General features: G+C 46.9%; 1 protein-coding gene across 1 annotated transcript in view; it reads right to left on the bottom strand.

Annotated features, from left to right (window-relative positions):
- The window catches only part of hhip (hedgehog interacting protein), a 31,098-nt gene extending 6,501 nt beyond the window's left edge, over positions 1-24,597 (bottom strand). Inside the window, exons 1-11 of the mRNA XM_067250511.1 lie at positions 24,259-24,597; positions 21,158-21,350; positions 16,686-16,827; positions 14,679-14,895; positions 7,950-8,101; positions 6,767-6,940; positions 6,384-6,527; positions 6,127-6,248; positions 4,477-4,600; positions 3,597-3,736; positions 2,248-2,329 (exon numbers count right to left, since the gene is read on the bottom strand). Coding sequence (XP_067106612.1) covers positions 2,248-2,329; positions 3,597-3,736; positions 4,477-4,600; positions 6,127-6,248; positions 6,384-6,527; positions 6,767-6,940; positions 7,950-8,101; positions 14,679-14,895; positions 16,686-16,827; positions 21,158-21,350; positions 24,259-24,531 — 1,763 coding nt within the window. The 5' untranslated portion in view covers positions 24,532-24,597. The remainder of the gene's footprint in view (positions 1-2,247; positions 2,330-3,596; positions 3,737-4,476; positions 4,601-6,126; positions 6,249-6,383; positions 6,528-6,766; positions 6,941-7,949; positions 8,102-14,678; positions 14,896-16,685; positions 16,828-21,157; positions 21,351-24,258) is intronic.
- Positions 24,598-24,866: the final 269 nt, after the last annotated feature.

The raw sequence follows: 24,866 nt of genomic DNA, 5'->3' as shown, positions 1-24,866 counted from the left end.
ACACTCACACGCACGCACGTATACATCATCAAAAATGCACGGTGGCCTATTTATTATTGGAGGGTGCCCCAACTGACAAACAAATACATAGAGATGAAGTCATGTGGTTCAGGGTGGTGTTTACCCCGCCGGAGCGCAGGGTTCGAGGTGATTCAGCCCCCCGCCTCCCCCCTCGCCTTCGTGTTCCCAAACACAACGTGATCAAAACACCATGTGGAGATGTGGTCCTGCTCCTTCGACCACTGCTGACACCCATTCCTAAAACAACCCCCCCCCCCACCTTCCCACATGAAACCTGTCTCAGGGTCCCCGTCTCCCCGCGGAGCACCGAGGAAGAGGAGCACAACGGAGGACCACCCGACTCGATAACGCACCAGGGTCAGACACATTAGCTCGCTCGCAACCCCCCCCTCCCCCCCGCCCTTCCCTTCTACCCCTTCCTTTCTCCTTCCTCTCTTGCACCCTCTCCGCCCCCCCCCCCCCCCCCCCCCCCCTCCATTGTAACGAGATACTAATAACGATGCTGGAGTGTGTGGAGAGTCAGACTCCAGCGCCGCAGAGCCGGCAGACTAAACAAGCCTTGTGGATGGTGGAAAGAATTGTTCTTGGGGGGAAAAAATGCACCCATGCCAGAAAACATAAATACAGAGCGAGAAACCAGGGGCCCCCGCAACAACATCTGGGGCCTAATTAATTGTGCTAAGTCTTGGGTGGCACTGTCATCACCTAGGAGTAATTAGCTGGGGGGATCCAATTCTATTGTGATTCTGGTGCGAGCGCTGCCCACTCACATACACACACAGACATTCTGACACACACATACACACACAGACATTCGGACACGCACATACACACACACACAGACATTCGGACACACACATACACACACAGACATTCGGACACACACATACACACGCAGGGCGTAAGGAAACATCAGTTTGGGAACCTCTTGGACCTACAAGCTCCTACTTTAAGCTTCATGTGAAATGTTTTGAGATGCCCCACCTGCCCACCTCAGCTGAATGACTTAACCAAGCACGAGGGGCTCCGTTTCTCTACGCCGATCAAGCGTGTTGAAAGGACGGCCGGGGAATGTGTGTGGGTGTGGATGTGTGTGTGGATGTGTGTGTGTGGATGTGAGTGAGGAGGGAGGCTGTACTGCACAGGCAGAGAATTATTTAAAAAAAGAAGACACTTCTTATTGAAAGATGGATCTCAAATTTTTTCAATCAAGTTTGAGCCTAAAGGGGATCTGGTTGTGCTCAATGTAATTTCTTATTGGTCATATATCATCGGCACTCAAAGCCTGAAACACATTATGCAAATACTGGCAGTGCTTTGGTGGTAATTCATAATAATAACTCATATACTCCAATGTATTCTCTGGTCCCCAGACAGAATCGTTTTTTTCTGGATTACGTATTTAGATCTTGACACAAACAACATTATTAAAGATCCATCATGCTGTTAACTACATACCTTGCACATACAACGTGGCAGAAGTTAGGACACACCAAAAACACACACACAATTAAAAACAACGCAGTCACATATTTGTCTGTGGGTACAAGCACACCCTTAACTCCACCCCTTCACTGTATAACCCAGTACTCCAGGAGGTCTTCCATATGCCTGCTACGACAAAGCAAAACACTGGTTCACAGATGCTCTTCGACAGGTGCGTTTCACCGCAAGTGTGTTCACCCCCGCTGTCAAAAGCTCTGAAATTACCCAGCAGGCCTTTCTTCAGCAGGAGCGCTCTGGGGGCGGTGAGTGGCATGCTCGTCCGTGATGGTGTCAAGGAACGTTACGCTAACATTTGCAAATGGTGCGCTTTCTCTCCAATTACCGCCCCGAGGTTTGTGTTGGCCAGCGCCCAGAGGTCGTGCGATGCTTTCTTAAGGGGATAAGATCCCTGGAGAGAGGGATGTGTAGGAAGAGGGGTAGAACGAAGGACAGTGAAAACCAGAGTGAGAGGAATGGGAATGTCTTTGGGGTACACAGTATGTTTTCATGTTTTGCTGTTTCATTGTGCAGTTGCCACACTGACAATCACGAGAGCTAAAACTGAAACCGATTTTGAGCACCTGATAAATGTTGGATGTACACTTTTTTAGGTACAGTAGGTTATCCCTATAGTCACCAACACAAAAACGATCAATAAACACCGTTTTCAAGCACGTACAATCAATCACACGGTCACACACACAGTCACACCGACTCATGAGACGTTGAGGAACTGTTTACCTTTTGGGGTCCACCAGCTTGTAGAGCTTCCCGCTGTGTGACTGGGCCATGCTTTTACTGTTGGCCAGGATGTAGACCTCACCTGTAGGAAAGAGATGGGAAATGTAGTCCCTTGTCGTTTGTTGTAGTTCCTTTCCACTCTCCATCGAAACTGAATGGAGAGAAAGTCCCTCCCCCTCCTCGGAGCGCCTCCAGCGCTGCACTTGCCTCAGCAGAGTTTTTTACCGTAAAACTGACGTACTCCCAACTGGAACCATGCGATTTAATGAGCAGACAAATTGTGAACATCTGTCAATGGGCCCTCCCTACATCTGTCAATGACGCCTGTGCCCCCCCCCAACCAGATTCCACACCGCTAAAATGTAAAATTAGATCACCAGAGACTTGGCTGGCGCAGTGGTTAATAAGGTTTTAACATGAGGGATTTGTGACACATCTGCGTCTTGAGCCAATATGATCAAGGACAGTCTCAACTGGATTTGACTGGATAGTTAATGTAGTGTAGCTCACCTCACCTCACCTAAATGGTACAGTCCACAGAGTAATGGTACAGCCCACAGAGTAAACAATAACACATATCAACCCCTATTACAAATATTGAACACCACCTAGGTGGCCAAACACATGCCCAGCCAGTGGAGTCTTTGACACAGTGCTATCTTATGGAAATGACAGTATTATCCTGCCAGGAAGCTGAACAACTTTAATATCCTGTTGGAAAGTACCATCAGGAAGGGCGATGGGAGTTTTCCTTTACCGGTTCCACAGTTTGTGACCTTCCATGGGCAATTCGTCCAATACAGCATTGTTAATACCTAAAACTTAAGACACTTCCCCCCCTTTTCCTTCTCCAGTTTCAATCTTCTTCGAAAGTGATACACCCTAGTCAGAGTCAGATGGTGTGGAATGCCCTCCCACCGAACAACAAAGTGAACAACGCAGCACGTTTCACATCAGGGATGCACTGTGTAAATACATGCGCCCTTGTTCCGTATACAAAGTTTTGTGCTTCTAAACAAGGATTTTTCCAGAGTTTTGACATCTGTCATTCCAAGTAAACTGTGGTTTTGGGATGATCTGTCAGCCCTCGCATTTCAGAGGCCTTGTTGACTTAGATTACACTCACAAACCAAGAGCAAGAGTCAGAAAGACAGAGAGAGACAGAAAGAGAGACCGTGAGAGAGAGACCGTGAGAGAGAGAGAGCGAGCAGCAGTGCCAAAAAGAGAGCAACAGTGAGAGAGAAAGAGCAAGAAAGAAATGATCTCGAATAAAAAAGCAGTGTCGAACGAAGCCTTTTTATCCAACTTGAGGCTATGGTTTCACCATTGAGACGTTGGTTTCAACTCACCTAGTTCGTCCTCTCCAAAGCCCTGGATGTGGCCCACCAGGGTGGAGCCACAGGAGCTGCTGCTGCCCAGACACAGAGCCTTCTCCTCCCAGAGCTGTTGCCCGGACGCCGTCAACGACTTTTGGAGGATTCGCAGGTTCCTAAAACCAAAACACACACGCACACACACACAGGCCCACAAAACCAACAGGCACACATGAAAAACACATCAAAACGTTAGCGTACAGTTGCAGAAACATTTCTGTACCATTAGTGAAGCATTTAAAGGTGTCATAATTGTCTCTGTTGGCCTCGGTTAAATTGTGTCATTCACACTGTTTTCAAAATAAAAGCGCTTTGGCCCTATCACAACAATTGGCCGGGTGAACTGAAATGAGGCAGAATATCCAACATCAGATTTTTCCGAGCTCAATGCCATCTACTGATAGCGCACTTCCCCCCTGCTCTACCCTATTTATTTCCTCTGTTTACACAAAAGTGAGTGTTTGACATCAGCAGAGGGAGATACATTACACAGCACTGACAAGTGGGAATGACACCGGGTGAGAGGGAAACAGTTCAGGGCAGGATATCCAATCTCAATTTACACTAGAAGAGCTGAACTGTGCTAGAGGCCGTTGTGTAACAGTCATGCCCCCATCCCTCCCCAAATCAGCGGAATGTTGGACCAAAGCAAGGGGACAAACGTCAATGGGCGAGTGTTCCTAGAGGCTCTTTTGGATTTCCTCCAATCGACGGATGACGCCAACAAACTCTGTTTAAGGATGGATTCAGTATTTTATTCCAATTTCCTTTTTCCAGTGCGTAACACCAACTTCGCCGCAAGTGTTTGACAACTGATTCGACGTGGGTCTCAGTGGCAGGGTGTTTGGATGCCTACCCGTTTTTGTCTCCGAACACGTAATTCCTGTGGAGGCGTCGGGACTGGCAACCGCTGTAGAAGAACCCCCCCACGGGGGCGCCCCCAGCGCTGGCCTGCAGGTCGAAGATGGAGGGCTCGTTTTCTGTGGAGCAAAGAGGAGGAGAAAAGGAAAGACAGATGACGTAAGCGACATTTGAAAGCCAGTCGAAAGCTAAACTACCAGCCTGGTACTACAAAGGTGAGATTTAACTACAACGACTTAAGTGTACAGTAGCTGTGAGTCTGTAGTGTTTAGAGAGGGAGAGTTCTGGAATTAAAACAAGGTTACATCACTTTAAAACAAAGCAAATCAATAACAATGATCATATGCCTGTCAGTAGATTTATTTAGTAAAGATAGAGCACTTTTTCTAGGTTGTTCTGTTGCTCACACAACAGGGAGAGAATAAACTCATGCCCAACATGGCACCACGATGTCACTCATCACACTTCCATGATAGGTTCCTAACCAACTGCACTCCGAGACCTCAACGTGATTTATGCCTGTTATAACGAGCACTGTTTTCTGCGTTTGCTTCAGACGCGAAAAGGATATCCATGTTATGGTGATCTGTCAGGAGTCTATTAGCACTTGGCGGAGGGCGGTTTCAATCAGGGCAGGAACGGTAGGTACTTAGGAGAGTCTGAATCTGAAGTTGATTTAATAGGCGTCAGAAGACCTGACCATGCTGGACAAAATCAGATTTAGATGAACTAAATCATGTTGAAACTAATGTTAGGCCATTAGGGTTTGTTCCACTTCTCTTGAGTTATATTAAAGTTATAGTAGTGTTGGGATTAAACAATCCGAGGACTTGTTTTGCTTGTAATCAAGGAGGTAGAGAACAGCCTTTTCCATCATCTCAGTACCAGCGCCAGGACAAGGTTGGAGGTAATCAGGCCCAATCAGAGTCCTCCTGGGTGAGGGGTGAGTTAGCTCTGTGTAGGAGGGTTATTCTGCATGGGAGTGGATAACGTAGGACTCATTGTGTGGCAAAAACAAACCAGCAGCTCTACATATCATGGACCAAACTTTCCAAAATTATTGTTTGTTTGTGAAAAAAAGTGTGGCCAGTCTTCTGGTATTGATTATTCGTGATATATCAGCTCCACTGAGAGATGAACTGGGCTCTTCATGGATTTCAACAATACTAACCCATCATCTCAACGCTGATTGTTTCTGACAGCTATGAATCATGTTCATGGACACAAGCTCACATTCCCTGGCAATGTGGTGCGAGGGAAGAATCTTTGTGGATCACAACTCGCTGTTCTATCAAAACTCTTTCTCTTTCGCTGGCCAGCCGAGCGTGTACTTGCACGTTGGATGAAAACCAAACCAATGTTCTCACAACGCAAAAAGATTTGACATTTGTAGCACAAAAAATCAAAGCTGCTTTTTTTCCCTACTCTTTCTCAGAACATAGCAAATGTTCTTTATTTTATTTTTTTCTAATTCTTTCTCAAGATTCCACCCCAGATTACCAAACTGAGAGACCGTAAAATTCAAAGTAAAAGGGTCAGACAAAGCAGCAATTTCATAACAAGCTACAATAATGTAGGAATAATCTACTCCAGACTCCAGAAAAGGTCAAATCCAGTGCAGCCTGGGACAGGCCTGGGAACTCACCATAGTCTCTCCCCTTGGCCATCTCCAGTATCCTCCCTGCTGAGGCATTGTTCCCGCTGGCGTCGGTACAGAGAATCAGCAGGCTGCCATTGCCGTCTACGTGATCCCGATCAATGGCGCACCTAGACAGAATGCATGACTTATTTGTAGGAAAGATACAGCCATAAAACCATATCCTGTAGAAACTAGGTTTGAGTCGGAGCTCTATGGCATAGCGACCAGATATCCCAGGTGGAAGGTTACTGTACTGTACACACCTGCCTGGGTCGTGCAGCCCGTGAGCGAAGATTTCCGGTGGCTGGTTAGTGCTGTTGAAGTACGGGTTGTTCCTGGGTATGGAGTAAGGGGCCGTACAGACATCCGTGTCCACGTCAACCCTCAGAATTGACCCGGTGAAATCACTGCACAAACATGGGAAAAAACACAATGTCAAATCAGACTGTATTGCTCTGGTCTAGCTACAGTGAAAAATAATCCAATGGAATCAAAGGAATATACATCATATAAAATACATAAAATCTATCTGTCTCTTTTTTTTCTACAAGGCGACTGTTTCACCCTAAAACAGAATCCCACAGTCCTAATTTGAAACCTATATACGGTAGTTTCCACGGTGACCATGTGACCCCCGGGGCCTCACCTGAGGCCGTCCATCTCCTCCATGTCATCCAGCGTGATCATGCCGTCTCCCAGGACGATGTGCAGCAGCCCATTGGGAGCAAACAGCAGTTGTCCTCCCAGATGCTTCCTGTGGAGCTCGGCCACTTCCATCAGCACGTGCACCGTCCTAGTGTCCACCTGGTTGGGGTTCTTCCTAAAGGTGCGGCCCAAATACGGCAGTGTCAGGTACAACAGCACTTATGAGACAGTACGTACAACTGGCCTCATCTCAACTCTTCAAACTAGTGTGATCAGACAATGCAGAGACTAATTAAGAAACGTATAATGTATGTGGTGTGCATGTCCTGATAAAGAAGGGGATTGATGTTATGGAGCAAAAGTAAACTGACATGCATCAACAAGCTCCAGCATTGAGTCGGTTTAATTTGTTTTCTCTAGGCATTTTGACATTAACTGATGTGTCGTCAAATCGTCAAAAATCTAACGTGGGCTGGAGCAAAGAGTTGTAATCAAATCCTTCAAACGTAAAGCTTGGGGTAATAAAAGGTTTAATGAGGTGTTATTTTGGGCAACAGTTTTTGACAGTAAGATTCCTAGTGTTTTGCCAGAGAAGGATTGACACGTTTAGGCACCGACTCTAGAAATACCAAAGCAGGATTCATCTGTTTATTGCATGGCCCATGATGATGCTGGCAAGATTATAATTGCAGCTTTGACAAAATTAAGTCTTTAAAGCAAACGTACAACGGTGATTACGATAATAAAACGTAATACTTTAATGGGTTAGTTAGAAGTTTGTTTTCTTAATCGCGTGTCGTTGTGCAATAGGCGCAGTGGTCTCTAAGCTGCAGAATAAGACAACACCAGAGGAGTCATTTAGACACGTTGTATAATTATATCATTATATGCTTCTAGAAATGCCATCGCTGACAGTAAAGGCGTTTTTGAGGGACTGGTGTGTATTTGGGAATATATCCAAACCCTCAAAAAAAATGTCTATCAACTCTCCTACACGCATATTTTACAAACGTATTACACAATATTTTATTCCAAACGCTGCAAAGGTCACAGGCAAGATCAGTTGAGTTATTTGGACCAAGAATGGTTTAGGGGTTGAATACTGTTGGATTATGACATAACAACACAAAATAAGAACTGTTTTTTTTTCTGTTTTTTTTTCTTGACCACAGGGTCCCCATTACCTGGAGACAGTGTACTCGACCACACGGAGAATGTGGTCGTGCGGTCCGCTGGCCCAGCGTTCCTGGTTGGTGGTGTAGGAGACGTAGAGCTTGCCGTTCTTCTTGTAATTGGGGTGGAATGCCAGGCTTAGCAGGCCTCTTTCATCACCGCCCTGCAGTCAGATGAGAAGCACAAAGGATCCAAGAGTTAATTATGTTCCCTTTCGCCTCTCTGCTGTGTCCCAGCTAGAGTCAAAGCCAATCCCCCTGCCCCCCCCACACACACACACATCACACACACTTAAAGCCAATTGCCCCCCACCTTGTCTCTTTCTTGCCACTACTTTCTCTCTCTTTTCTTCTCCCCTTCTTCTAATTCTCTCACATTCCCTTTCTCACTTGTCCTTTATTCTCTCCATCCCGCTTGCTAGCTCTCTTGCCATCGAGGTCTCTATAGATACCCTGTCACACTGAGACCTCCACCCACCCCCCCACCTCCACCCTGCCTGACCACTGCATTACACACCATTATAAAACATTTGACTCTGGGCAGTGCCCCACCCTCCATCCCCCCATCCCGTGTCTTTCCATCCTGGTTGTGTGTGCCCGTCCCAAAGGTTGGAGGGAATGGGGGGCGGCGGTGGTGGAGGTGGGTGGGGGGGTGCGACGCCCCGAGCCCTCCCGGCGGCCTCCATTGTGCGGTGATTTGTGTGTGTAATCTTTGGGGGATATCCGTGAATGCTGCGCTGAGTGGCTGAAAGAATTTATTAGCTCACTCGCAGTTCATAGAGAGCACAAAAGTGCAGGGTCCTTCATTGCCTTCTTTCTCCACCTTCACCCCCCAACCCCCACTCCCCCAAATCTAAGCTAAATTCTAGAGAGAGAGAGAGAGAGAGAGAGAGACAGAGAGGGGGGAGAAGAAAGAGAAGGAAAACCTAAACAAGGAAGGGGCTGCCAACTCCCACTGTCTTGGCAACATGTTTAGAAAACATCTAAATTGCTTGTGTAATACGTAAACCTTTGTCTCACCCCGGAGGCTACCACATCTGTTGTCACTACCATGGTGGTCCTCCCATCATAGTTAGTTGTAATAAGCAGCTATAGCGTTTCAGTCCCTGAGGCAAGTCGGTCAGGTCGGCCCTTTTTTTGTGTGTGTGCCTCCCTCTATCCCCTTCTGAACAAAGGAATGGACAGAACGCCAGGCTTGGGTGTTAAGAATGTTTCAAATGTGATTCAGACATTTTTGGGGCTTTTTGGTTTTCATCCCAAAACAGCATGACAGCTCTCTAAAATTCAAGAATGAAGACAATAAGGGGATGGGGGCGGGGGTCCCCAGTTCTCCTGCTGCCCCCCTAGAAAGGTCGGACCTGGTGGCATCAGGTCTGGGACGCGCAGGGCAGTATCAGCCGTTTGGTATTCGCTCTCAAAATATTTAACAAGGAATTCGGCAAAGAGAGGAGCAGGAGGTGGTCTGTGTTTTGGACGTCGGTGGAAGAAGGCTTTAGAGAGAGGTGTAGTCCGTGTCACCAGGCCAAGGAACACACATCATAAATTGGTTCAAGTGCGTTGGATCCCCCAGTTGTGTTTGGACTGCACTGGGCCAGGCCCAGGCCAAACACAGCGGTGACATAGTCCACATGGTCACGTCAGCGGCATGACTGCACACATTGGAATGTGATGAAAATGTCCACCTACGCCAATAGAGACACAAGTTTGGAGACGGGGTGCTCCCATCGATCCAAGAATGAGGCGAGAAGTTGTGAAAGGTGACAAATAAATCTCAGCTCCAAAAACAACAGTTCCTCTCCGCAAGAATTTATGATCCCTACTAAATGTCAGATCAATGTGGTCCAATAAAAGGTGGTGGGCTGGGATGCATAAAGCAAGCTGCAGGTCGATGCTGGTAATACAAGATTCCCTTCACGAGGGGACGTGTAAGAAAAAGTATTGTTTGGCTTTTTTCAGAGGGGGGCCTTCCCGATCCACCTCAAAAATACTTGACCCACATGTCAAATCTGGAAGTTCAGTGACCCGGATCCCAAAAATAAATACAGTGAGCGGGAGCAGGTCCGAGAGCGGAATTCCTGAGCAGCCGTAGCTGTGATCTGAAGCCAGGGAGACCACCATGAGACGGCCGAGGTCTCTCAGACTGAAATGTTAGTTCCTGAGTTAATCAGCAGCTACTGCAGAAGCAGGCCCACAGTATCACCAGGCCATGGAAAACACAACTCTCCACTGGAGCTTCTCTCCCACCAGGGCCAATGTGGAAACTTTGATCAGGACGAAACACTAACCTGGGCTTGATATACTGTATGCACTGCTGCCAGAGTTAGAGGTGTGGAGAGACTGTTGGCAACCTTCTCCAATTGGTAGTTATTATGTGGAGTTACAGTGTAACCAGAACATTGGCTCCATCATTGACATAAAACACTAGGGGAGTTGTTTTGGGTAGGTTTTACTGTGTGTGGGGTCGAGGACTTCTACATCCAGACATCCTCTGTTCTGACATCCCCCTTTCACCCCCACCCCTAAACACACACACAGACACACTCCCCTCTCCCCCTAAAGTGAGCGGTCATAAGAGAACACTGCTGTCTCGTTGCTGGGGACAATGCACCCGATGATGTCATTGTGTTCCCTCCCTTCACAACAGTCAGCCTCCACAAAACACGTTGCCATGTCAACCTGCAACTAGTCATTATCATTATTCTTCAACAGTCCATTAGAGGGTTTGAGACTTATAAAAAAAAAAAATTGTACTTCCCCAAACACCTGCTTGAACTTTTATTTCTCAATGTTGGTTCAGGATATTTCTCAGCCACATTCCACAGAAGGTTGGCAAAGCAAGGTGGGGTGAGGTAGAAGAGGGTTGTGTAAGCAAATCCCAGTTGAGTTCCACAGACCTGGAAACCACTCCACTTATAGTGGAAAAGAGCTGAGGTGATTGCACAGGAGAAACTTCTATCCAGGCCCTTGACGCCTAGCTGGGCTGACGAATTGTTGCCCGGCAACTCTTGATCTTCACTAACTCGGACCGTCCGCCAGGAAAACAATGCCCTCCAACCTCCTTTCCTCAAAGGCAAATGTTCACAGTCACCCCCCCCCCCCCACCCCCCCCGGACAGCCCCATCTTCCATCTCCTCCCCAGTTCTCTGGCACAATAAAACCAGAGAGCCAGTTCAATGTGTCCACTCCACCTGTTAACACTCGTTAATCTTACGACAGGACTGTAGCTGTAGGCTGAAGGCTGAAGGCCTAGAAACGAAACCTAGAAATCTTGGAAAACACATGTACACCTTTCAAAAGGGGTGTACATGTTGGTGCTAACACATGATGTTCATATTGGATGATTGACATGACCTGAAATGTCCACATAATTTCCCTAGCACTACCGTACGGCCAGGCAGGCTATAACATGAATGGGATAATAGTGACAATAGTGACATGAACACGACTTGGGGCCTGTGGCTCTCGTTCACCAGTGTGACAGCACAGAGGAGGGCTCTCGTTTCTCATGGACAGGGTACTTACGTTGGGGAGAGCCACGTTTGCGTTCCCCGGGCTGGGGGAGTCTGACAGCTGTGTGTGAGAAGCGGGATGTAGAGAATAACACGTGGGGAGCGATTCGTTTTTTTTTTGTTGAAATATTTCATTACGGGCCTCTTGCTCCCTGTCAGACAGGCTAATACACTTCAATGGGGTGTTAACCCACACGGTTATCGGACTGGCACATGAAAACCAATTTCGCTATCACTGCTGGAACCTGGGTGCGTTTTTGGAACACAAGGCTGATCGGTCACTGTTTATTGAATCAAAGATGCCATTTGATGTGTTTTTTAGGATAGACGTATAGCCAGTGCTAAATACAGCAAGGTTTATGGGAGTTTCTACATGTGGGAATGTATGTGGGGATTTTGCTGTGTAGCATCTGGAAGCGGGTTCCTTGGAGAGAAACAACAGCCACAACAAGTGAACTGTGGAAGATTGCTTTGTAGCCAAACGTCGCTATTAGATACTGGGGCTCAGCTGAAACATACTAAATAGCCTGGCACAGCTGGCACAGTCATAAAACCAGTCATAAAATAAATTCTTCTTGTGTGTGGCATCTTTATTAGGATGTACCGCTTTGAAGCAGCTAATCCAACGCCTGGCCTGTGACAACAGCAAATTATCAAGAGGCTGGGCTCCCAATGAGCCATAGCCATTTAGCTGTGACATCTGAAAGGCCCTGATCCAATGTGATTGGGGACTAAAATCATTGCAGTTGAAGGATGAAGGAAGGATATCAGAATATGTCACTAAGGCAACAGAGGGCAAGACAGACCGACCTCTGTGAGTAGGTGTGTACTGTAAATTAGGAGGCTCTATAGAGGGAAGAGAATGCCAGTAAGAGTTTTGTACTCTTTCTTAAACAAACCCCTGAAAGGACAGGAAGATATATGTGTGTGTGTGTGTGTGTGTGGCGGAGGAGAGCAGAGATTGAGTTTCAGGAGAACACCCACGGCGATGCAGAGACTCCACGGCAGCGCAGCTTTGTTTCCGAGCGAATCGGCTTAATTGTCACTGGGGGGATCGCAGGACGAGGGTGAGCGAGAGAATTGGGGGGGGGGGGGGGGGCTGTGGTGATTCCAGGACAGGGCAAACACAGTACATTGCAATCAAAGCACATGCAGGGGGGGGTGTGAGGGACAGCGACAAACATGTTATCTACTCCTCATACCCCCCCATCCCACTCCACGATTCCCGAGAGACTCCTGGGTTCTCTATCCCTCCATCTGTGTAGATTGAGCCACGTCCTGTTGATGCAGCGGAGTAAACATCTTAGCCCTCCCCTGGTGCTGACACCCCGACCTAGGGGCGGGCCTGAGCCACCTCCAATTACTCTAATGATTGTTTTATCCGCAACCAGTTAGGTTTAATGATGATAAGACGCAGGCTGGAAGGTTGGTCCCGGTGGACCTGTTTGTTTGCATGTCCAGCCATTGGGCTGTGCTTAGCACTTCAGAGACTCTGGTTCTTCTTTTTCCTGCAGGTTAGCGCGGAAGGCCTGCGTGATAGATAAACTGTGTGCTGTGGTGGCGTGTGCCCCACCATCATACCAACTCAAGCTCATCACTCTGGTTAACATCTGATGCTATCTATCAATAAGCTTTTCTTTGTACCCGTTGTTGTGGTCGCTGGTAAATATCCGACAAAGTGTCTGAGATCGAAATACTGAAAAATGTTGGGTCAAAGTGGCAGGAAGCAGATGAGATATCCAAGAGAAGAAGAAGAAGAAAAAAAAAAATCACATTTCACGCCGGATTAAAAAACGATATCTGAAAGCTTCCAAATCCTTCACAGCTACGAGGATGGTGTTTCCACAACTGGCGCAATACAAGACAACGCTGCATGCCTCTGTAGTACATCTGGCTGGAAACCATGCCCGCACCGCACAGCCCTCCAACGCTCAATACACACATCCAAGGCTTCCACAAAGAAAAAGAAAATTGAGAACGATTTCTACCCGGAGACCATGCCAACACAAAGCCTACTGCTAGAACGGCTGGTGGTGATTGCATTTCTTTCAAATTCACTTGTGGGTGTGCTTCCCTCGTCCTCCTTCCCTCTGAGAGTATGCCAAAACAAACGGCTGTAGAACATTATCTTTCAGGCGGAGGCTGGCCCTGGCCCTGACCACCCCAGGTCTCCTCTACAACTCTTATCCCGCTCTCTGGAAGTCTGACTTCCATACTGGTGGGAGGTCGGACTGACAGTCAGAGGGAGAGATTGAGCGAGCGAACGTTGAGAAAAAAGGCGATAATTCCCCTCTGAAGTGCAGACATGTCCTGGCTTCCTGTCTCAAGGAAACCACAAAGTAGCATGGCGAGTGCTCTCTCTCCCTCTCTTTCACTCTCTTTCTCTTTCTCTGTGCCTTTGACTCAAACCCCTTGCTATTAGAGAGAGAAAGGCCTAGACAGCGGAGAGATGTTTTCTTTAGCAATGGCAGAAAGACAGGGGCTGTGAGGGGAGAGACCAAAAACTGTCTTCTAGCTCCGTGTGAGACGCTGGGGTAATACGTGAGCAGAGAAAGTTTATCCTTTTCTTTTAGTTTTCCCCTTATGGGATATTTAGTGCTCGTATAGAAACAATGTGTAAGGCATTATGTAGGCAAATTAGGGAGCTATTACAACATCTTGTATAAATTAGCAGCAAATTAGCAGGGGGCATAATGTGTACCCTCACTTAACAAGAGGATAATAATGTGTAAGTTAGCCATGTGAGCAATTAATAAATGGCTGTTAGTTTGGTTAATTGCTAAATTGGGTGTTACAATGGTGAGTGAACTGGTTTTAAAAGCGATTTCGGTCCATGAGGCCCAAACGTTCCACCGCATGGAGCTGCTAAAGGAGCCCTCCAGTGGACACAATGACGTCAACGGCACTCTGAGGTGTTAACAATTCTTCTGGTGTGGTAAAATAAGAATGTCTCGATTTCTCCCTCGTCTCCAGCTAGTCTGGAAAGTGCCTACTTCAACTTTAACTGTCAACAACAGTAGGTAACAATATCATAACAATGTTTTCTCAACGCCAACCACAGTCCACCCTAATGCTCGCATAGGCTAAAAACTTTTTAGGTATGTCTGAGGAGGATAGTCACTCCCCCCTATCAATTTTAGTTTTTAATTCCCTGCAGTAACCTTCCCTTCTCTCCCCCTTTCACCCCCTTTTCCTTTTCCCTCCCGCCTTCTACAACGCCTCTCCTCCTCACCTTCAGGCCGCTCTGCACCACCTTGTGGATGTCCAGGAAGGGCTCCTTTAGCAGCTCCATGCGGTGGGTGAGCACGCGTACGAAGCCCTCCCGCTCCAGCACGAAGAGGCGCTGGGAGCCGTCCCCACAGTGGACCACGCCCACAGGCTGCCGCAGCCCGCTCAGCACCTCCTCAGCGCAGTAGCAGTTGTGCTTGTGCTTCTTGGGCGACCGGAGACTGTGGTGGTGGTGGTGGGGAGAGGGGAGGACAAAAGGTCAGGGGGTAAACAAGTGAGATAATCCTGTTAAGAGAGAGGGGGGGGGGGAGCAGAGTGGAAGGAGTGATGAGAGAGAGAGAGAGAGAGAGAGAGAGAGAGAGAGAGAGAGAGAGAGAGAGAGAGAGAGAGAGAAGATGCGGAGGTACAGAGAAATAGCAAAGTATACATTTTGTTGATTTGTGGGAGGTAGGATATAAAAAATCTTCACACAGTATCATTGGCTTCCAGTCAGTTGCAGTGGATAATGTGCATTGGGGACACATAGTATGCTACCGACTCTTCAGGGGTTTTCAAGCTGTGAAACAACCGCTGCTCTAACCACAGTTGATATGTGATGTGGGAGGGGAACAGCACAGATCATTTTACCACACAGCTAGCTAACAACGCAACATTGCAAAATCAGCAGGTGGTTTTTGTTTGTAGTTTTTTGACGCTGAGCAATATCTGATGGGTGGATGCTGACTATTGGGAGAGGGAGGGAAGGACAGGGGAGTCAGTTATCTATCTTTCTCAAGTTTGCAGTCTGGGACTTCAGTATGATGTCACTGCGACAGGGCTGGTTTTTGACGTGCCGGCCAGTTGTGTTGTCTCTCTCTCTTCTCTCCCTCTCTCTTCTCCCTCACTCTCTCTCCTTGGCCACCCTTGTTTAGAGTGTGAGGTCTCATGATGTCAGCAGACAGGCGGTTTTCAACCTGTAAAAAAATACATCTGCGACTGGATTTAATTGGAAAATCCTCTCTCCTCATAGACAGGGTGACTTGGACTTCTCAGAATGAGGGATGAGGAGGATGACAAAAAAAGGAGGAGAGGGGAGGAGGAGGAGGGCAGGAGTGCATCTTTGGAGCATAGTCCGTAGTCATCGTCCTCTTCTCTCTTTTCCAGAGTCCCTCTAGAAGCTCTCAGGACTGCCAAAAGGAACGATGTATCTCTCCTCAACCTCAATCGGAGGCAACTGGGGCTTTGTCATTAGAGAAGACCGAGGGACCGATCAAACAGGAACGCACCATTTAAGCCTCAGCTCACTGCTGCGTTTATGTGGACCCTCAAGGACAGAGCAGGCTGGAGGTCAATCACAAAGGTACTTTGGGGAGGGTTTTTTTATGCCCTTTGAGAAAATATTGTTGCTAACTTGGTGGCCTCTTGTCAGTAAAGTGACAGTATCGCCCCACACGCCGTTTTTTTGTTTTTTGTTTTTTGGGTGGTGGTGGTGGTGGTGGGGATTTGGCATGCCATACCAAAGCTTTCACCTAGTCTCGGGGGCTTCCCTCAAAAGGGTTAAAGGTCAAAGGTGCCTATGGTGGGCAGGGAGAGGGGTAGGGTGTATGGAGGGAGTGGGGTAGGGTGGAGGGTGGGGTGGAGGGAGGGAGTGGGGTTGCCAGTGACGCAGGCTAAGCAATTTCATTGTGCGTCCAAAGCTGGGGTGAATTTACCCTGAACAAACACCAAACAAAAAACAGCTTTAGGATCAGAAAAGCAGTTTGGAGTGGCGGGGGCATTCCGGAACACGTGGTTGGAGCCGCATCAGTGACCTCCCCCTTAACAGCAAATTGGGACAAGGCTGTCAGACTGGTGGCCAGTCAGAACTATATCTGGTTTTGTGTGATGAGTAAGAGTGACAAATTGCAACACTGTGGTCAGCAAGAGATTACCTTGAACAGCCTTATGTGAGGAATATTATGGGAACACTTGATATATTTAAAATAGATGGCACAATTGAACAAAACCTCAGATTTATGGGAGACAAACTAACCTATTGTCTTCTAGCTTCTCATCTCCCAAGTAGTTGGAGTCTTGGCCCCTCGGTTGCTTTCGCTGAAAGTCTGGGAAGCACAAGCTGCCGTCCCTCCTCCCATAGTACTGGCAGAACTCATCCGCATCAGCTTGGAATAGCTCTGAAACACACACACAGACACACACACACACACACACACAGACACACACACAGACACCCACACAGACACACAGATAAACAGACAGACGTTAGACAGAGATAGACACCTAACTGACAACATACCAGCTATAATTATTAACTATAGCAACAGCTGTGTGTGTGTGTGCCCGTGTGCGAGTGTAAGTGTGTGTAATGTGTTAGGGTTGAAGAGTATGAGTTTGGCTAGACGAACCAAAGCCTGGCTAGACAAGCAGAGAAAAGTTGAGCGAGTTAACAGAACACTGTCTTCAGACAGGTAATGGTGTTTGCTTCTCCAACTATGGAGCAAAGCTTACTTTCTCTGGCAAATAAAGAGATTCTGATTCCGCTGTCCATGTTTCTTCAAGACACCTACAAAAGCCCAAGGCACAGCAATGGGATGATGATTACATGTAATGTAAGCTATGATCGAACTAATCATTGAATTAATCAAAGGACTGTCTGTTATTCTATTTGGTTCAATGACACCGAGGAGTGAAGCAAAAAATGAAGAAATGGATGGTGGGAGCACGGCACGATGTTATCGAATGATTCTGCGGCATATGGGCGCAGCATGTGTAACGTGAGAGGCCTTTAATACAAAGTCTGCCTGTTTAATGAACGGCCTAGTCTTCCAAACACACATACAACCACTTCAAATTTTAAACTGATAAATATTCCACTCAAATCCAAATAAAGAAATGATGTTCTCCAATGCTGATGGATGGCATTCGGCAGTATTGGTTTGGAGTTTCAAAGCAAAAATGCCATTGCTGTTTCACCCCCAGACCTTTATTTCTTTTGGACCCACCAGCTGATTTAACGCTGTTCCAATGTCGTGCGAACAAAGTGATCTAGGAAAACATTGCAATCAGACACAGGCGCCTCACCCACCTCCAGGGTCCAGGTAGTCACTCACAACATTATTACAAGTTTCAATACCCCCCCCCCCCCCCCCCCCCCCCACCACACACACACACAGACGGCAGAAGAAACTTGGTAAATCCAGGAGCCCCTACGCGACCTAAAAACAACCTTGCCAGTTAAATTTTTCCCGGGCCAGTCCCTCTGACGATGAGAGGAGAGCAAACATGCCAGGGATAAAAACACAAACAGGACTCCCTCTCTTCTTCCTTTCATCTCCTCCCCCACTCCGGGCTTCCCCCCCACACACCGACCACAGGGCCTGACCAAACCATAACTGGAGGTGATAGGATATCCTCCCAAACATCTAAACACAACACAGAGATCAAACACACACTCCAAACAGACACACAAACACACCGGGAGAACTCCCAGGCAATGCCACCCACCTACATGTGTTCAAGTTATCTTAATCATGCTGGTCAGGGGACCTCAGGTGCAGGGAAAGAAGGGGAGAGGGAGGGAAAGAGGAAAGGAGAGAGCGAGGGTGAGAGGGAGGGAGGGAGGGAGGGAGGGAGGGAGGGAGGGGGAGAGAGAGAGAGAGAGAGAGAGAGAGAGAGGGAGGGAGGGAGGGTGGGAGGGAGAGAGGGAGGGGGAGAGAGAGAGAGAGAGAGAGAGAGAGAGAGAGAGAGAGAGAGAGAGAGAGAGAGAGGAGGGAGGGAGGGAGAGGAGAGAGAGAGAGAGAGAGAGAGAGAGAGAGAGAGAGAGAGAGAGAGAGAGAGGGAGGGAGGGAGGGAGGGAGGGAGGGAGGGAGGGAGGGAGGGAGGAGGGAGGGAGGGAGGGAGGGAGGGAGGGAGGGAGGGAGGAAGGGAAGGGAAGGGAAAGGAAGGGAAAGGAGAGGGTGAAGGGCCTGGATGTTAAAAGTGAGAGTCAAGCCAGTAAATGTCTTTATGGAGAAATGACGAGTTAAGTACATGGCCTAATCTGGAGCAGGGGGAGGATTTCACTGGAGCAGGAGGACATTTTAGGATGCTGTAAATGCTACCGTTTCACTTAAATACTGTTAGTCAGCTGTCTGAAACATGCTTATCTCCATGTTCCAGCAAACAAGTACAGAGCAAGAGCTTGAATTTTGTCAGGAGAATTATTGTTTCTCTTGATGCAAATATAAGTGTTACTGAATATAAAATGTGGGTACTTTAGTATGTCACCATAATTGTCCAGGACCACTTATAATGGCCACAAACATAAACCATCTGTTGTTAAAAATGACAAGCTGTTCAAGCTCTTTAACCCAAAAGAAATGAAAAAAGAATTCCACAGGTGAAAACATTGCTGTATTTAGAATTATATGTACTTAGAGGTCTGTCCAATTTAGGCAATTTATGTTGAAATGAATCCCTAAACATATGGCAGGGAGCAGCATAGCCTCCTCAACAAGGCCCAGTTTTATTGTACTGGTCCTCAAAAAAAACTGTAGAGGGAGAAAGAGAGAAAACCTTCATCCACATCCCTGCTCCCCAGCGCTAAAGTTATACATCCATCTGGTTATCTTCCAAGACAACCTGGGTGGCCACCCAAAGTACTTGACATCTTGATGCACTTCAGCAGTTTTACATATACACAACCTTTGTAGAAAAATAAATGTGTCATTCGTCACCACATATGCTGATCTGCGAAGGGGAGGGAGGAGTGAGGCTGGGGAGGGAGGAGTGAGGCTGGGGAGGGAGGAGTGAGGCTGGGGAGGGAGGAGTGAGGCTGGGGAGGGAGGAGTGAGGCTGGGGAGGGAGGAGGAATAACTCCCCCTCTGGCTCCGGTTCGCCGTCTCGAGCCCCCTGTTGATCTCCCCCCGTCACTGCGTCTTGTCCACTAACTGGCTAGTAATGTAACCCCTCAATCCCTCTGTCTCCCCCTCCCTTTATATATATTTTGCTCCACCAGCCTTCCCTTCCTATGAGCACTTATGTGTCAAACAGCAAACCCTTGTTGATTGTATGTTTGTGTGTGTGTGTGCGAGTGGGAGTAAGGGTCGCGTGCTGTGCGGGTGGGTGGCTCGCAGCACTGTGTTTGAATGTTTGAAACACTGTTGTCTGTTTGCAAATTTAGGGCAGATCTAATCTGTTGTGGCGATGTAGATAGGAAGAAGACTTGGCAAGAGGACGAGAAGACTTCAGAAGCCAGAAAAAGAAGAGTGTTTGATCACTGAGAACGTGCAGGTAACAGGCAAAAGCAGAGCTTCAGAGGAGCCAACAAAAGCTTAAAGGAACGGCAGCGGTGCTCCTAGCTCCGCACTGTACCATCATATTCAGTAGGAAACGTGTCAATTCAAATCATTAGCACGTGTGTGTGTGTGTGTGTGTGGTTGAGGGGGGGGGGGGGGGGGATTTGAGGCCAGCAAGGCAGCACTCTGATTGTGTTTACGTTCCATCGAATTAACCACCAAGGAAAACAAACTGATGATGTTGAGTGGCCTTTTTTAAATGTATTTTTTTATAAACAAGGACATGGTCTGTGTCTGCTTTGGACCTGCTTACGCGTTCGTTTTAGTGGTGCTGGGGAGAGGTGAGGCAAGGCACGGAGAGGTGTCGGTGGGGGGGGGGGGGGCTGTGTTAGGGGGTGAGGGGTGTTAATGTCTAGACTAGAGCCAGCATGCTTACACATCCCCCACACAGTGCAGGGAGGGAGACAGGCAGACTGGGCTGGGCAGCATTGGGGGGGCTGGGGGGGGGGGGGGGGGCTGACATCAGCGTTCATGGAGCTTGCCAAATATGGACCCAGGGAAGAAACAGGTCATAAAATTATTCATTTAGCAACAGCTCTCTGGCAGATTATGTGTGTATGTGAGGGGTGTGTATGTGTAGGAGTGTCTGAGAGTGCGTATGTCTAAATATCAGATTGACGCGTAGTTATTCCAGGATTCTCATAATAGGGCCTAACCATCTGTTAAGGGCACATCTCAAAGGAGAGTCTCTGTGTGAACGAGAAAAACCAAAACAATAACCCACATTCAGAATCTAGAAAAAGCCACAATAATTTACAAATCCATTTAACTCGAAGCCCAGGAGAAATAAATCCCCTCCACCTGGTGCTGTTAAACAGCTCGGTGGGTTTAGCCTACTGCCCAAACTGTTAAAAAAAGAGCACAACAATTGTTGCTCCCTTGAGTGCCCAAGTGAGCAGACTAATTGTCAAAGTGCTGGTGGGTAGGCCACACTGTCTGCCAGTGTGTGTGGGTAGCAGACCTTTTAACCCACGTGTGGGGGTAAGTGAAGCATCCAGACTGACTCATGGGAGGGCTGGGATCAGGTGAGGTAAGGCAGGATGAATAAATATTCGGATATTCCTCCTGACATGTCCGTTTGTTGTGCAAGTGAAAAACCTGCAAGTTTGGTTGGGAGTCAGGAGTTGGGAATTGTTTGATCTTTAGTGGGAGTTGACGGCCTGGTTACCTGGTATGTGTCCCCGGCAGGTATAGTAGAACTTGCGGCAGTAGTCCTGGCACAGACGTGGGAGGTCAGGCTCCCTAAGGGCAGTCTTTTCCGATTCAGGTGTGTGGAACAGCATCTGGGCGTCGGGTGAGCAGCGTGCACACTTGATCTCCTCCAGGAGCCGGCCACAGTCTGTATTATTGGTAGAGAAGATCTGTGGACCACACGCAACGAGGATCAATGGCTGATTAAAATTCTGGGGTGTTCTGACCTTTGACCCAACATACAAGAAAAATTATTCACACAGCTTTAAATTAGTGGACATGTTGTTGATAGTGTACCATTATCATAAGAAACTATAGCGCAATCTATAACACATCTTAAATGCTCCAAGGTTTAGATTCAGTTCGATTTATCTCACAACAGAAACTGCACCAAAATGAGTGTTGATTACCTTTTAATGTCACTTTTATAACAGTACACTCAAAGGAACACCCTGGTCTTTTTGAAAAAACAAACTCACTCAAGGCTTGTGTACCTAAGCGTACAAACAGTTAAGTTCAAATTACATTTCACATGACAGACAGACTCGGGGGGTCCTGAAATGGATGAAGCCGAATTAGGAGGGTTGAAGTGTTACTTAGGGTCACTAAACAAAAGTAAACAAAAGATTAAGCCCCGAAAAATTAGCAGGATTATTTACGCAACAAATTAGATGTAATAAAACACAATGTAATCTATGCTGTTTCCAGGCATGTGCTTGGATAGGCCAGCAGGCTGGTAGTGCTTTACTCTGTGTGAGGTCTGAGTATAAACATCAATTTAGAGATAGACAGGCACATCATTCCCGCACTGGTATCAACAAATTAGCAGTCTGTCTAAGTCAATTAGAACTGCAGACATGGGCTCAACATATGGACACCTCCCTCCCTCTTATTGAATCCAAAAACTACACTGGAGCACGACTCAGCCCTCTGCCCAACCTGTTAGAGGCTGTTTAGTGAACACACACACAGCTTACTGTACAGTACATCCAGCAGAACCCATCCAAAGATGGACTACACACTGTTTTCTCTACCGTCCTTTCTGCTGTCAAGACACATGCTACACAAACCCAGGACACTTCAGAGTTGGAGCGTATTTGTGGTGGCCTATTTTCCCACCGAGTATTGACATTTCAGCCTAAGCAAACAAGCAGGCAGGCAAGTGTCAGGTTAGCTCATTCCTGGAGGCGCGTTTTGAGTGGTGTGGCGTCCCCCGCCCCCCCACCATCTCATGCTGTGTAGAGATGAGGGCATGCCTGCCCTCCTGCTCTAAATTGCCCATTGATTCTGTGTGCCATGGGCTGGCAGAGGGTCCGTGGAGAGGAGTATTTGTGTGCTTTCAGCCATGCCCTGTGCCCATATGTTGCTGGGATGGGCTCCAATGTTGCCATCACCCAAACCAGAACAAGAGGACCTTTGTTTGTTGTGTTTTGCTAAATTTCACCCAGTTGTTCCTCAAAAGTGAACGTTCTAACAAGGCTGAGATTAGTTTAAAAAAGTGAACTAGAAGAGCATGGAAGACAATTTGCCCTAATCATTCACATCCACTAGCGTGACTTTCATACTGTAAGCTGCATAGGGTACACGCATATTTTGTTTTTATTACATTCATAGAGAATTATAGGCAGAGTTTAACAAGCTAATGTGTATATAGGCTTTTGACAGCAAGCAGCTGTTACAGGATTTTTCTTTTCTTTGATTGGATCCTCACAATGGCTTTTGTTAGTTAAATTGCTGGAACAAATATATCAATGCACAAAGACACACTTGAAAACAATCACTTGTCATTCAATCACTGACAATGTGGGGCTGAGAAGACCTCATAAGGTCCCACCATCAGAAATCACAGGGGAGGAAGAGAGATAGAGAGAGAGAGACAAAAGTGTAACCATTCAGTCTTAATACATGCTCACTGCAATGGCTTAAGAAAGCCACCACACATTCAGCCTTCTTGGCTGCTGGAGAAAAGGAGCTCTGGTGAAGGCAACACTAAGACTGGTGTTAAAAAAGCTTTAACAAAACACTTGTCCACTGGGAATAGGTGTAAGTTAGTGAAGGAAGGAAGGGGGGGCACCAGTGGGGTGGGCGCAGGACAAATACCCTCTCAAAGGCATTAACACTTGGACAGGGTTGAGGACTCGGAGAGACTGATGTTCTCCAGCTTCACCCATTAGTGAAACTAACAAACACAATGGTGTTGTTATTCTTTAGCCATAAGCAAAAACGACTCCGTGTGTGGGCAGTGTAATGGGGAGGAGAAGTCGAGTCCTTTTTGTTCCATTCAGTTTTTCCTTCTTATTTGCATGACTTGAGCAAATTAAATGATGCAATATGGCTTTTTGTCACCAGACAAAGTGAGATACCACCCAGCGACATGTTTGCGGTTTACATAATAGGCATTTTTACTGTACTGTAAACTCAGTCTCATGAAATTAACAAATAAAAATCGAAATTAACCGTTTGCATTTTAAGTACATTTCATCACAAATATCCCGACATCAAAAATAAACATGATGATAAAATGATGATATAAGATGTCAAAAATGATATCTAGCGAATACATCTAGTTAATCTAAAACATCTAATCACTCAATGTTGGTCGACTTCCAGTGCTGCTGACTCACTTGGACAGCGCTCGTGCTGATATTTTGTTGCGAGAGTAAACGTAAAATGTTACGAGGGTTGATAACCATGGTAACAGAAGCGCGTTGGACACGCTCGAGCCAAAAACAGCTCCTACTAGCAAGCGATAATCGAAAATAGTCTCATTTATGGACCGAATACTGTTGAAGGCTTTCTTACAAACACTATGTCACCATTTATTTTATTCAAATAATATGAAGTTAACATTTAACTGACCAAGAAACTTACAAAAAACTGCGAAGAAGTACGAGTGAGGAGTGTGTCGTACTCGTAAGTGGTAGCTAGCATTTTCCACCATCCCCCATCATGATGTATCTTGTAAATTCAGCTGTCAACACCGCGGCGGAAGAACAATAACGCTGTAAATACGTTCCCTGAGGCGTTTGGCAGTAAAGACAGCACTTACAATGAAAGAATGCAACATGCAGAACATACCCTGGCGTCGCGCCGGTGGAGGATCTGATAGGCAGCTCGCCTGGTGGGACAGCAGGACCCACGAGGGTACAACCTGTGACAAACTTCTCCGCTGCTACTGCCGCTGTCCAGTGACAGTTTTCTTTCCCTTTTCTTCAGTCGCTTAGGCATGCTTCCATCATAACATCTCCGTCTTCTTGGGCTAATTTCTCCCTTCTCGCCGAATTTTGCTTCTCCACATTCCCACACATTGACCGCTATAGCCAACATCAGCACAATTTTCAAATGCTTCATATTAAACGTAATGTTCCAAACAAAACGAATTTGGACCACTGACCAAGAAATGCAGTAATCCTGCCACTAAAGAGATTATATATTCAAAATCTCTACAGGTGTTGGCAACTTGTACTTATATAATGTCTGTGCATCAACACTATTTGTAAATAAAAACAGTAACACATAAATTAATGGAAGTGCTGATTATAATGGCAGTACAAAAAATATTTTTAAAACCATCATCTAGTATACAAACCAAAAACAAACAAACACTGAATTGCTATGAGCAGAGTTAGTGTCGTTCCCTCTGTAGTAAATTCCGTATTAGCGCAGTGGTTGGTGCATTTGGTCAA

The sequence above is a fragment of the Osmerus mordax genome, chromosome 14 (genome assembly GCF_038355195.1).
Source record: "Osmerus mordax isolate fOsmMor3 chromosome 14, fOsmMor3.pri, whole genome shotgun sequence".
NCBI classification, from domain to species: domain Eukaryota; kingdom Metazoa; phylum Chordata; class Actinopteri; order Osmeriformes; family Osmeridae; genus Osmerus; species Osmerus mordax.
The sequence above is the reverse complement of the archived record's forward strand: the minus strand, read 5'-3'. Positions and strand labels throughout refer to the sequence as shown.